The sequence below is a fragment of the Falco naumanni genome, chromosome 3 (assembly GCF_017639655.2).
Source record: "Falco naumanni isolate bFalNau1 chromosome 3, bFalNau1.pat, whole genome shotgun sequence".
Taxonomy (NCBI): Eukaryota; Metazoa; Chordata; class Aves; order Falconiformes; family Falconidae; genus Falco; species Falco naumanni.
Window position 1 is genome coordinate 51,260,410 of NC_054056.1, and position 12,619 is coordinate 51,273,028.

Genomic DNA, 12,619 nt, shown 5'->3' on the forward strand with positions numbered 1-12,619 from the left:
AAGCCAAGTGGCAGCTTACTTCTGTTGACACGTTTCAGACTGAAAAAAAGCTTGAATTTATTTGAAAAGTATCTGAAAGTTTTCTTTTTCCTAGATTCAAACAGAAGCAACCATCTCCGCGTGCCAAGTTTAACATCAACAGGGTAAACTAAAGGGACAGGAGCAAGATCTTTGAAGGCTTTGTTTACTGCTGCATCTCCTGCCCCACACACCTGAAGGGGAACACTGCATTCCTTTAGCTGAAAAAGCTGCCAGGGTATCAGACACCAGTCCCAGTAATCACGTGTTTACTGGACAACTTGTTCAGGACCATTAGCATGCATACTACTTGCAAGGCAGCGGATGCTGTGCAGTCTCACCCCAGCCAGTATGACACCCATCCTACACAGCTGCCGGGACACCTGCCCTGCATGGTCTGCTGGGGAGGCCATCGCTCCTCCTCTGCCTGAGACACCGGCCGAGGCACAGGCCAGCTACCGAGCCGGGGCATCATGCTCAGCAGGAAAGCGACGTGGGAAAGGAGAGAGAAAAGAAGGAAGGATGGTTATTTACACACTGGTATGACCCAAAGTTCAGTTTAAGCTGCCACATGAGAGGAGTACAGCTGGTGCAAGGGCCAGTTCTCCCAGCCTAACCCCTCTGGGCACACCAGACGTGGTCGTGTCAGTGGAGTGTGATGTGCAAGCAACAGTCCACCCACAGGGATGCAACTGCAGACTTGGGGCACTGAGGTGTGATGCAAACACCGCATCATCAAACTAACTTGGTCACACATTCAGCCCCAGAGACCACTTCCTTCACCTAGGAACAGGGCAACAGGAAACAAACACATGCAATTTCACTTGTGCTTTTTGCATGGCACAGCCCTTTAAGCCAAGGGAGCTAGATGGTGGTTCTGCAGAGGAGGAGAGGGAGAAAGGAAGAGTCTCTTCAAAGAGATTTAAGCAGATAATGAGGATGATGTTTTTTTGTTTAAAGGTTAGTATTACTGTAGCAGTAATTTAGCTGATTAATTTACACTGTGCATACACACAGGCAGCAACCATTGTCAGCATGTCTTTTCAGAAGAGGGGGGAAAAAATGCTTCAAGCTCATTCATCATCCCTAACGAGGCCAATAGAGTGTTGCAGTAATAACAGGTTTTTCAGTACCACACAGCTTAGAGACCGGGTGCTCTGCATTGTATTCTGCCAGGATTTCAAGATAACATCCTCAACGTATCCTCCAGAAACTACAAATTCTGAGGGCTTTGCACAGGTAGCCAAGATGACTATCTGCTTTTCTAAGCTACAAACAAAGCTCACCTTTAGCATATCCCTCCACAGAAAGACACACAAGAACTGCTGTCTGCCAGCACAATCTCTGCCAGAACAATACTGCATTACACTGTTTGATAAACTAACAGTTTTAATAAGCCGATTAGCTTTCTATAATGAAGTAAATGATTCTGACCTATTTATCTAATCCAAATACCACATGTATTATTGCAGAAGTGAGAGGACAGGAGGGTCCAAGGGAACTTAGAATTTAGTCTAACAGAGCTAATTATGACCGGAAAAAAAACCCTAGAAAGAACTGTATGTTTTGTTTCAAAACGAACAGGCTCTGCCCCAGGATCCTCCAAGTTATCAGCCAGCCACTACACCTGCTGCCTGCAGCTAGATGACAAAAATGCACCCAACAAAAGTCTATACATCAAGCAGGAACCCTGAGCAAAAACAGATGCAAAAAAAAAAATTAATAAAAAAGAAAGAGCACAGTGTTTTGATACAAGTTATGTTAAAGAAGAAAAAAGTCACAGCTAGCTGACCAAAACTTACACAGGCTGACCAAGAGCAATCAACTGGTTTTTGGGTTTTTTTTTCCTGGCTAGGGAGGACAAGGGGTCAGAGGAGAGTAGGGAGCAAGATTGTGAGGTTTGTTTACTTGAAGGGCTGTTATTTTGTGAAATGAAATGGAAGAGTCATTTGCAGAGAGACCAACTTTCATTTTCCTTTAAATGTTAAATTTCAAAAAGTTTACAGGGTCAAAAATGAAGCCCTATGTTTATGAGGTGCCATCCCTCTAGTTTATTGCTGGCTTTGAGTTCAGGCTATTGTAATAAAAGCAACATTGAGCAATAAACACTAATTACGTTAGCCACCTACTTCTCCCATGAAGTAAAATCAGGAACCGAAAGAAAAGCAAACACTCTCATCCTTGCATAGATTGTAACTTCTGCTTACCTGTGAGACTCTCAAAGTGGGAAAGACCTGGTCAGGGCTGCTTTATCAGTGAGGAGGAGTAGAGAGCCAGAAAGAGGAGGAGGGAAGCCTGGCCATAAGTGGTTTTGTGCTGGCTGACTTCATCTGGGACTTCAGAGCTCTGCCGCCACATTCACATCTCTGTTTCTCTGTTCTTTGCCAGCCGTGCCTTCCCTAGATCACCCAGCACTCTCCTGCTCTGCTCCCAATCTCATTGCGGTTGTCACCAACCAAGCAGATGTTTGCAGCAACAAGTTCTCTCTCCTCCCCTTCAACCCCTTGCCCCAAAGCAGCTGTGCTCCATCCCAATGATCAAGCTGGCGGGAAGCGTGGGAGTCCCCTGCTCACCTTGCTGTTTCTTCCAAGAGACAGTCACAAGAGCAAGACAGCCTCTCATCTATTTGCCCTTCAAAGGAGCCCCACCAGAGACACCATTTCATTACCTTCCCCCCCCCAACATTTTTCCTGATTGGCATCATGCCACACTCCTACCCTTCTCCCTTGCATTCTCCCCTTCCACTCCCCCATAAAAACACAGCCATGCTTTAATATCTTCAATTCTTAGAATAGTTTCTCTTCCCAAAGAAATCCATTGGTTCCTCTTTTTCACGCTTCTTGGAAACAATGCTTCATGTCTCTGCTTTTTGTTTTTGTTTGAAAAACAGCAGCTTTGCAACCTTTCCAAACCTCTCCAGCAGTCTGTGAGGCTCTGTCCATGAGAACATTTTTCTCTGTTCTGCATCTGCTCAGAAGATAACTTCAGCTTCTCTGTCCCCATCACTCTCAGATCAACCTCCCATGCAGTCTCTTACTGATCACTTCACAGATGCTCAGCTGCCAGCTCAAGGGCAACTTAAAGCTAAACTTGCCCTTTTCCCTGCTTCACCTACTTTCTTTCATTGGGCACAAGACCATTACACTGCCTTCCCCAGCACCTGTAACTTCAGTACCACTCATCATCCAGGCAGTTGCATATATCTACGTATTTATTACCCAGATCTTTTCTGCCCAATATCTTAAATCCATGGACACCATTCAGCTACTCATCTGCACAGCTGGACTTTGCCTTGACTGCTGCCCTATACTTTTCCCTAGCCTTCCTAAACACTGTCTTGTCTCACTACCACCCATTTCTTGGTTGGTGGTAGCTGGCAAAAACAGTTATCCATAAAAGCAGTTTTCCCAGCTTGTTTGTCTGAACTCATCACCCCTTTTCTTCACCACCCTTGTTCCCAGTAGCTCCTCTCCTATCAGGTCACCCACATAGCTGCTTTCTCCCTACCATCCCTCTCAGTGAGCAATGCCTCCAAGCAGCACCCAGTGCCAGATTTCCTCACTGCTTCACTCTTGATATTTAAACCCACAGCGCTGTCCTCCTTCAAGAAACAGTTGTCGCAGCAAAGCCTTTAAAATAAATCTTTGCCTGAAGTGGTTGGTTTACCTTTCCAAACACAAATCTCTTCCTTTTTTCTTCTAGTCCCTTACACCTCTGGGAACAAACCAAAGTCTGTTTGCAAAGGATGAAGACCAAGCTGGTCCTATGTTTTCAAAAGAACACTAAGCGCCACATACACCACGGCACCACACAGCTTTAGCACAAATACAACACGGGATGCAAACATACATCCATGGTATGTCACTATCAGGGGGAAAGGAACATTTGGTGTCTTGCCACCCAAAGCGACAAAAGACCCCTCCCATCGAAGTCAACAATCCCAACAGCAGCCCAACCTGTGAGCCTAGCTTCCTGCAGAAAGGCAGCTCTGCACCAGTACAGGTCTCTTACAAAGAGATATCTGCACAGTTACAAGGCACCTGTAAGTGTAAGGGCTCTGGTTGGTCGCAAACTTATTTAAGACCCTTTTAGTTTCCATCAAAGGTTTCCCCATGAGCTCAGGGCCAACAACAGCTACAGGGAAGTAATCTGACACATACACCCCACACACATACCCCAGCCAGACCTGACGGGGGACTGGGAACAGCTGTGCAGAGCAGAAGCAGGAGGGATGGCCCCAGGCCACCTGGCTTGGGGCTGGTGCACCACACCCTGCCCCAGACATTTCTGCCTCAATTAACTTCAGGAATTTCCAATGGAAACGGGCCTACCTCTGTACTGGGAGATTGTGCCTTCACTTAGAGGGAGGGAACCTCTCCAAAGGTACGTTTCATCTTTAACTTCTGGCCTGCATTGTAAAGGTAATTAGGGGCAAGCAAGCAATCCTTGGAAGAACATTTCTTGGTTACTAAAAGCTCAGATGAAGTGCACACAAAGTCTCTCACAAAGGGAATGATAAGGGACTACTGAGGAAAGCACTATTAATTGCACCCCTGAAGAATGCCTTGGAGGTGGCTAGTCCTGCAGTCTGCCAGACAGAGCCTCCACAGGTATTTTAACCTCACATAGATCGTTCCTTTCTGACTTGGCTGTAAACAACTCTTCAACTTTAAAGAGCACCTCGGAAAATTAAAGGTCCATTGTTCAGTGTCCTTTAGGCCTGTTTCAGTGTGGCAAGACTACATTCAGAAGACTATACTCACTTAAAACAGACTGGCTGGACCAAGTTTTAAGCAGATTAGAAATTCTCAAGTTACTAGGCTAAAAAGGATTACAAAAGTAAAGCTGAGAACCTGGAGGCAGGATCAAGAATAGGAGAGTGTGGCAGGTGCTGAAACACAAGGTAGCAGTCCTAGCCTTCTGGTCAATGCATCGTAAGGACATCCAGGACCATCCGGTTCACACAGCTAGCACCCAAGCCTGTAACAGTATACAAACTTTGGGAACGTTGTCAGAGAAACTATCATCTTTCTGTAACTAGATTTTGACCTTTTTTTTCCCTTGTTATGCAGGACCTGAGACTATAACCTGAGCATCAGAGCGCATCCTCCTCCATCCCATGCTCTGCAAAGCCAGGTCGCTCAGAGTACACGTCCGAGCCTTACCTGTATCTCCCTACAGACACAACTGCTCACATAGTGCCGGAATACAGATCAGAGAAGGTAGTTACACTGTGCTGGTGCTTGTTGCAGCTGTCAACTGAACAGAACTATTGCAAATTACTTGTCTGTGCAACACCTTTGCAGCTGAAGTTTGGCCACATCTACAAAGGGCAGGAAACACGCACAGGACCAACTGTTGTGGCTCAGCTGCTCCATGGTAACTTGCTAAAATGTGGTCACTTTCCCTCAAGTCACCTAACCATTTAAAGACAGACTTAGGTTTACTAGGTATTACCACTTCAGAAAGTCACTCTATTATGAAAAACAAAGATCTGTAATAACAGAGGAACCAGGAGTTCAGTAGATGCTATTTAGCACATCGGAATAAATACTCTACTTGCTCTCTGAAGCCCAGCAAACTGGGAGGGAAAGGAACTGAGGCAAGATTTCTTAAGACACTACCCTTCACAGTCTCTTTCTCTTGACACATTTTGCAACAATCCAGACTGTCTCAAGTTGCTATTGCTGTAGCATACTGTCTTCATTTGAGAGGGGGAAAGCACTGCGGTTTTCTGAGTCCATGCCACATTTGGTTTGCATATAATCAAATACATTTTGAAGCTCAAAACCAGAAGTTAAATCAGCTGGTTACAGGCTTTTTCACTGCACTTATTTTAGTTTTATTCTAGGTATGACAAGTATGACCTTAGCTTGGAAGAATCTAAAGTACTGCTTAAAAACTTAAAGCAGACTTAAAAGTCTGTTTTTAAATCCTGTAGTTATAAAAAGAGTGATGCTTTTTGATCAATTTTGAAGTGTGCTACACATGGAAAATGCTTCTTAAAACTTCAGAAGGCCCGTAAGGCTTCAGGATTAGAGTGAAATCAAAGTACAAAAGCCTGGAAAACACAATGTTTAGACCTCTCTCACTTAGTTAACACCAGAGAACCATCAGGCCTTTACAATCTCTTCACAGGGAACTGGTAAAAGCAAGTTTGCTCTTACTGCTATCACTACAGTTAAAATGCTGTTTGATGCTATAATTCATACCTTTCAAACACACAGTGTGTGTACACGTACTGTAATAGCTAAACAGTCATGTGGACGTGTAATACTGCTAAGGTGTCCAAGCAGTATCAGCAACTTTTGCGGGGGGGTGGGGGTGGGTAGGATGCAAAAAGGTTTAAAACAGCTATATTTAACAGGCACAAAGACATGCCTCCTAAAAAGAGGAGAACTCACAAGCAGGACAAACCACTCACACACTGTTTGGATATTACATCAATCTAGTATTTGGGCAGGCTTTCTGAAGCACTGGCTCTACACTTGCCCAGACCAAACCACATAATTTTATCTGCTAGTGACTGTAAAAACACAGAGCATAGCTGAACATAAACATACTCTTAGAGGACCGTAACAGTACGATGTCTATACTCTGGACACATCAGAAGATGATTGAAGATTTATTAAAAATCTGTTTGTGGCATCCATCTGAACCCCAGCATTTGCTGGAACAAAACAGGATGGGGAAGCAAGGGTGAAAAAAAGTACGGTTATAGTTAACTACATACATTTATCTTAATGAGTTTGTTTATAGCAGTGGGATGTTAATCACATTATTATTAATTTGTAAAGCAGTTTGTAATGCAAGAAAACATGACATTAATAATAAGGCAGAAATGTCACAGCACTTGAGACAGGTAGCTGTGCTTTTATAATCCTCAGCCATTATCAAAAGTTCCATTGTCTCAGAGGGTTCAACAACCGGTGTCAGTTGATTTTTTTTCCAAAGGCCTATTTTTCAGGGAACCAGGAGTGCATTTAGCCACTCTGAAAACATGAAATTAAATTCTTACTCATATATACAGCTTGCAGGAAATCATATAGTAGTAGTAGAAAAACAGTTCTCTTCTGCTTTTAAGCCAGAAATATAAAACTCAGTTTCAACGTGGAAAAAAAAAACCCAAACAAAACAAAAAGCCACACCACACTTTCACAAACAATTCAAACAGCTGCCATTTAAAGACCTGAGGCAATCTTACACCTTTACTATTCCGGAATATCCAAATGACTGGAAAAGAAATACACACTCTGGCTGATAACCACCCTCCTATTTGAAAAGCTGTACATACAATTCAAGAAAAAGAAGAAAAAAAAACCAGCACACATAAAAAACCAAACCTCTTTTCACTCCAAGCAGGACAAAAGAAGATTGGCTACATGGAGCTATAATTAAAGAGAAGTCTCACCATTAATGTAGGAATTCCTATTTTTAAAGTGTTTGTTCTTCTGTAGGCTTACACTCATGGGGAAAGAGGCTTGCAACCTCTCTGTAAAGCTAAGGACAGAAAATGAAAAATAGGTTAAGTACCCTGCCTGTGGCCATGAGATCCCAAACAAAACAAACAAAAACGCCTCACACATTGCAGGCACTGGAGCTCTGGGTAAAATGGAGAAGAGGGAGAGAAAGGGTCATCTGGAAACCTTTTCAGAGATTAGAGGCAATTTCTTCAGAGGGGACAGATAGTTGTCACCGGACAATGGGGGGAAAGGAGCCAGTGAGTACTAGACACATGAGAATACACAGTTGTTTTAAGCCAGCAAGATAACGTGTTTTCAGATACTGTCTAAAAGGGCCGAAACATTAATCCTGAGCTACACAGACAACACCTAGATAAGAACCGAGTTTCTCATTTATTCTGTCATGAAAGACAGAAGAGGAGGGATAAGGTGTAATTACAATTCAATTATTATTTTCCTACAACATGTGCCAATTCCTAAGCAGGTTTCTCTTTATCCTTCCGCTTTCCTATCTAGCAATAACCTTTTAAGTGTTTTGATTGTAAGACCAGCTCTCAGGGGAGGAGACAGAGGAAGGGAGGAAGCACGGAGCCTGAAGGAAGAGGACTTCTTAAAGCAGAAGACTATAGCAATTTCCATCACTGTCATGTCTCAAAACAAAGGTGTTTGCTGCAACACATGGATCCAAGAGGCTTCTGCAGCACCCTACAGTCACCCAGAGAAAAAGCAGCCTGACGTACACCAAGAGGTATTACACAGCGCCACAAAGCTCATCCTTCTGCAAAGACATCGTAGCCGGAGAACATATCACTGTGACCATTCCCACTGAGTAGTCACAAGGCATTAAAATATCCACAGACACAAGCGTCAGGAGCTGAAGCATGCTTCTGGGCCATGTTCCGAGCAGGGCTGATGGGTCAGGTTAGGTCCAGGGAAGGTACAGGCTAGTTCAGACCCGCTGAAACCTGATCACCCACAAGTAAAGTGGGATACCACCTGCAGGTTTTGGCCCTTCAGCACAAGAAGGGTGTTGAAAAACTGGAGCGAGGGCAGCCACCAAGATGCCCCCCCTACCTTTTTTTTTAAAAAAAAATAACCCTCTGACACACACTGGGAATCTTAAAACTGAAGTACTTGGGGATTGCCAGAGAAGTCTTACCCATCATGGTACCAAGCATCTAACGAACTCCCCTCTTCCAGTAATCAAGGGCACAAACCAACTTTCAAGAAGTTTCTTTCAGAGAAAAGGCAAGAAACTGAGGAAATCCAGGACAATCTTGGTCACTTTTCACAGCAGCCATTTCTGAATCATGACTAACGCGACACACCAGCTGGATAAATGTTTATCCTTAAGGAAGAAACAACCCGATTATAGTAACAGAAGCAGGCATATCAAAACCCCAACATTTGCAGCCTATCACTCATCCGACTCCCCACAGCTATTTTTTCCAGAGCTCCTTTACATCCAACTCGATCTTCAGAGAAAAGCTACTTCACGCTGTTGTGTAGAAGCGGCGCGCTCTCACACCCAGATCCTCTGCTGAAAGGGATTCCACCTACCCACGGCCCGCCACTTCCCCAGCCTTTGAAAATCCACCCGAGAATCCCTTGATCCCCAGCCAGCAGCATGCCCTGGCACAGAAGCCGAGCTGCACCCACCCCCGCTCACCTGGCAGCCTGCGCTCGCAGGCGATAGCTGCAAAATCATGAGTTCTTAGACTCAACTTTCGAGTTCTCAGGCAAGTCCAGACAGGGCAGGCCTCATACTTACAAAACACAAGACACTAAACGCTTAAAAGGCTGACTACATACGGCTACCAAAAGCAGCATTATTGAATCTTCTTGTTTCCCCAGCCTTACTCAATAAAAGAATAAAACCGATCTGTATTTCTAGAGGATTGCAGCACAACAACCCAGTGATCCACTGGGACAAGACAGCACCATAACCAACCCCGAAAGATTACCATGTTTTAGCAAGAAGTGTAAGGTCTTCATACAGCACTTTGCCAAGTACCATTACCCAGAGCTTTTCACTGGGTCTACCTCTAACTGCTGAAGAGCAACTCCGTTTGAGAGAGAACCTACGAGCTTTACAGGCAAAAGAAAACCATGTTGCGATGTCAGTACCAACCTCCCATTTGCCAACAACCTGCAACACAAACAATCTAGATGTTATCATGCGTAACTCATGCCAACAGTATAACCCCACCAGCACCAAGAACTGCAGCAGTACAGCCTCCGCTGACCCATGCTGCACACTAATGGATCACCACTGGGTGCAGGCCCTCAGCAGGATATTTTTGAATTTAGCCTCTATTTTAAGCTTCCTTCCAATGAGGTACAGCCCTCTAAGGCAATTTCTGGGCCATCAGCAGTGACAACCCTGAGCTACAGAAGACCTCCAGTAAACCCCTCCCACCCACACAAGTTTATTTTCCTTTTCTTCAGCAATCCACAGTCATTCGTACACTTACAGCCTCCCTAAAGCACTCTGCATCTACACAGGATCCACTTACAGGATTCCTGCAGTTGTCAAGGAGGCTATGAGGTGTTAATTATAAGGTGGCTTTTTAATTGTTAATAGAAGAAACTCAAGTTATGTTAATATTAAAGTATTAAAGAGAGAGTAAACTTCAAAAAAATTCCTTATCTGGGTCAAGGTTTTAGTTCGAAGCTCATGCAATGCGTGGGGTATAACTCACTGAGTACAAAACAGGATCTCCTAGAGCATTTGGGGGCCACATTGTGGGTGGGCTACACCTTAGAACCAGTACAAACTGAATCAAAACTTCCCAGCAATGGAAGCAGGATGGAACTTTCCAGGCCAACTGAGCCCCTTCAAGTGGCAACAGCAGGTTAGAAAATAAGGGCCTGAACCTACGTTTCAGGTGCCATGTTTGGAAGCAAATGGAAAGTCCCTGGGACAAAAGGTAGTTCTCCCACTGAAGCCACCCCACCATCCTCCCCGGTCTATGTGCTGCTCAAAGCTGTTTGATCTGAATACAAGCATTAACAGCAGCAAGGGACAAATATGGGGAGCACCGATCACAAAGTCCCGAAGATACTGCCTTTGATACCATCTCAGCAGGTGATGGGGGCTGCGCACAATTCCAGGACATGCTAACATTACTCCATGCTCTTTTCAACTTACGCACTGCCTACGCCTTTTTGGTTACACGTATATAAAACACAGGCTTCCAGGGAAATTCCTCAGTTTTGCTTAAACGCTACTTCTTGCTCGTAGAGATGGCAGGCAGGATTTTGATGTGCCGGTTCAAACGAGAGCCTCTTGAAGAGAGCTCGGCACGACCAGCCACCGGCACGGCCGGCCGATCCGTTTTGAGGAGCCGAGCTCCGGCGGAGCTGCTGCTGCACAGGGCAGCCCTGCAGACGCAACCCCTTCCCTAGCGACAGGAGCGTGCAAAAGCCGGCTGGCTGATGGCGGGGGCCGGCACCCCCAGGTAACCCCTGGAAAAGCCGCCGCAGGAGGGTGAGGCTTCCCGCAGGCCCCGCTCCGGCTTCCCCGGCCCGGACCTACAGCGGGATTTCGGGGCTGCCCGCACCGGCGGGGGCATGCGGCCCTTCTCCCTCCTCGGCCCCGGCTTCTCTCACCAACCCGCGCCGGGGCACCCCAGCCACCACCCGGGATCCGGCCGAAGCACCCCGCGGCTGCTGGGGGCAGGAGCACCCCGGGGGCGGCACCACCTCCGCGCTCCCGCCCGCCCCACCGGCGCCCCCGGGCCGAGCCCCCGCCTTCCCGGTAGGCGAGGCGACCAGCGCTTTCCGAGCTGCCCCAGAAAGTTAACGCCGAAGTCCCCGAAGCGAAACAAAAGATCGAGCGGGAGCGGCGGCCGCGGGGCCCCGGCGCCCGCCCGCCCCAGCCCCGGCGCCGCGCCGGGAGCGGACGGGGAAGGGTCGCGCCGCCGCCGCCTCATGCCGGGCAGGGGCGGCTCGCCGGGGGCGAGGCCGGGAGCTGCGCCCGGAGCGGTGGTCCCGCCTCTCCGCGAGCTGCCGCCAGCCCGTCACCGCTCTCTGGGCTGCGGCTGGGGCACGGCTCCGGCAGCACCGGGCAGGGAGCGGCGGGACTGGGGGGGTACGGGGGGACTCCATTCATTTTCGGGAGAGCGGCCGTGAGCGGGCCGGGCAGGGGCGCACCGGCCCGCCGCCGGTCGAGGCCGCGCCGCGCTCTCCTCACCTTACTCTTCACTTCCACCGCGCTGCACTCCAGATACCGCAGAGTCTGAGATTTGTTGAAACTCCGGTTCATCTTCCCGGCCGCGCTGCCTTCCCCGCCCGCGCCGCCGCCGCCGTCTCCCGCCCGCCGCGGGCCGCGCGCCCCCGGGCCGCCCCCGCGAGCCGATCGCCCCGCGCGCGGCAGGCGGCACGCGGCGCCCCGCTACCGCCCCGCTCCGCTCCGGCCACTTTGTCCCGGCGCGCCAATGAGAGCGGCCGCTCCGCTGGGCTCGCGCTCCAGCTCCCGACAGCCGCGCACCCGCGACTCGCGGCGGGCGCCTGGGCCGGCAGGCCACGCCCCCGGCCACGCCCACCCCACCGCTCGGCCCGGCCACGCCCCGCGCGGCGGCGCCCCGCCCCTCGGCGGCCGCGGGGCTGCCCACGAGTGTGCGGGGCCGCGGCGGAGCTGCAGTGCGGCGGGACGTGCCGCGGGGCCGGCGCCCGGCGCCGTTAAACCAGCGCGGCGGTGGGACCGGCGCGGAGCCGGCGCGCCCCGCCGAGAGCGGGCGGTGGCCGGGGCTGCTTTAACCCGTGGCCCCCGAGGGCGGGCGGTGGCGCGGGTCGAGGTGAGGTCGCTTCGCCCCGGGGCGGTGCGAGGCCCCGGCGCCCAGCGGGCCCATCCACCTGCCCGGTTTCGCGGGCCGTGAGCGTCGCTGCCGGCATCGTGTACGGTGCAGAAGGTGCCCCCCAAGCAGCCGCTGGACTGTGGTGCAGCCGGGGACCCCCCAGCGCAGGGGTGCTCGGAGGTGCCCGCTGTGTGCCACGGGGACCCCATCGAACCTTCCAGGTGGTGCTGATCGTTCATAAGGCGTCGGGATCAGAACGGTGCTGCCAGTCATTAATTTGAGACCACAGATCACCAGGTTCGGGAGGGGAGTTTCCACCACTCCCTCCTTGAAATAAAC

General features: G+C 49.1%; 1 protein-coding gene across 1 annotated transcript in view; it reads right to left on the minus strand.

Moving 5' to 3' along the window:
• PARD6G (par-6 family cell polarity regulator gamma) overlaps window positions 1–11,979 on the minus strand; it is a 68,065-nt gene extending 56,086 nt beyond the window's left edge. Inside the window, exon 1 of the mRNA XM_040588621.1 lies at window positions 11,677–11,979. Within this exon, the coding sequence (XP_040444555.1) occupies window positions 11,677–11,748 (72 nt within the window). The 5' untranslated portion in view covers window positions 11,749–11,979. The remainder of the gene's footprint in view (window positions 1–11,676) is intronic.
• Between the last annotated feature and the right edge of the window lie 640 nt (window positions 11,980–12,619).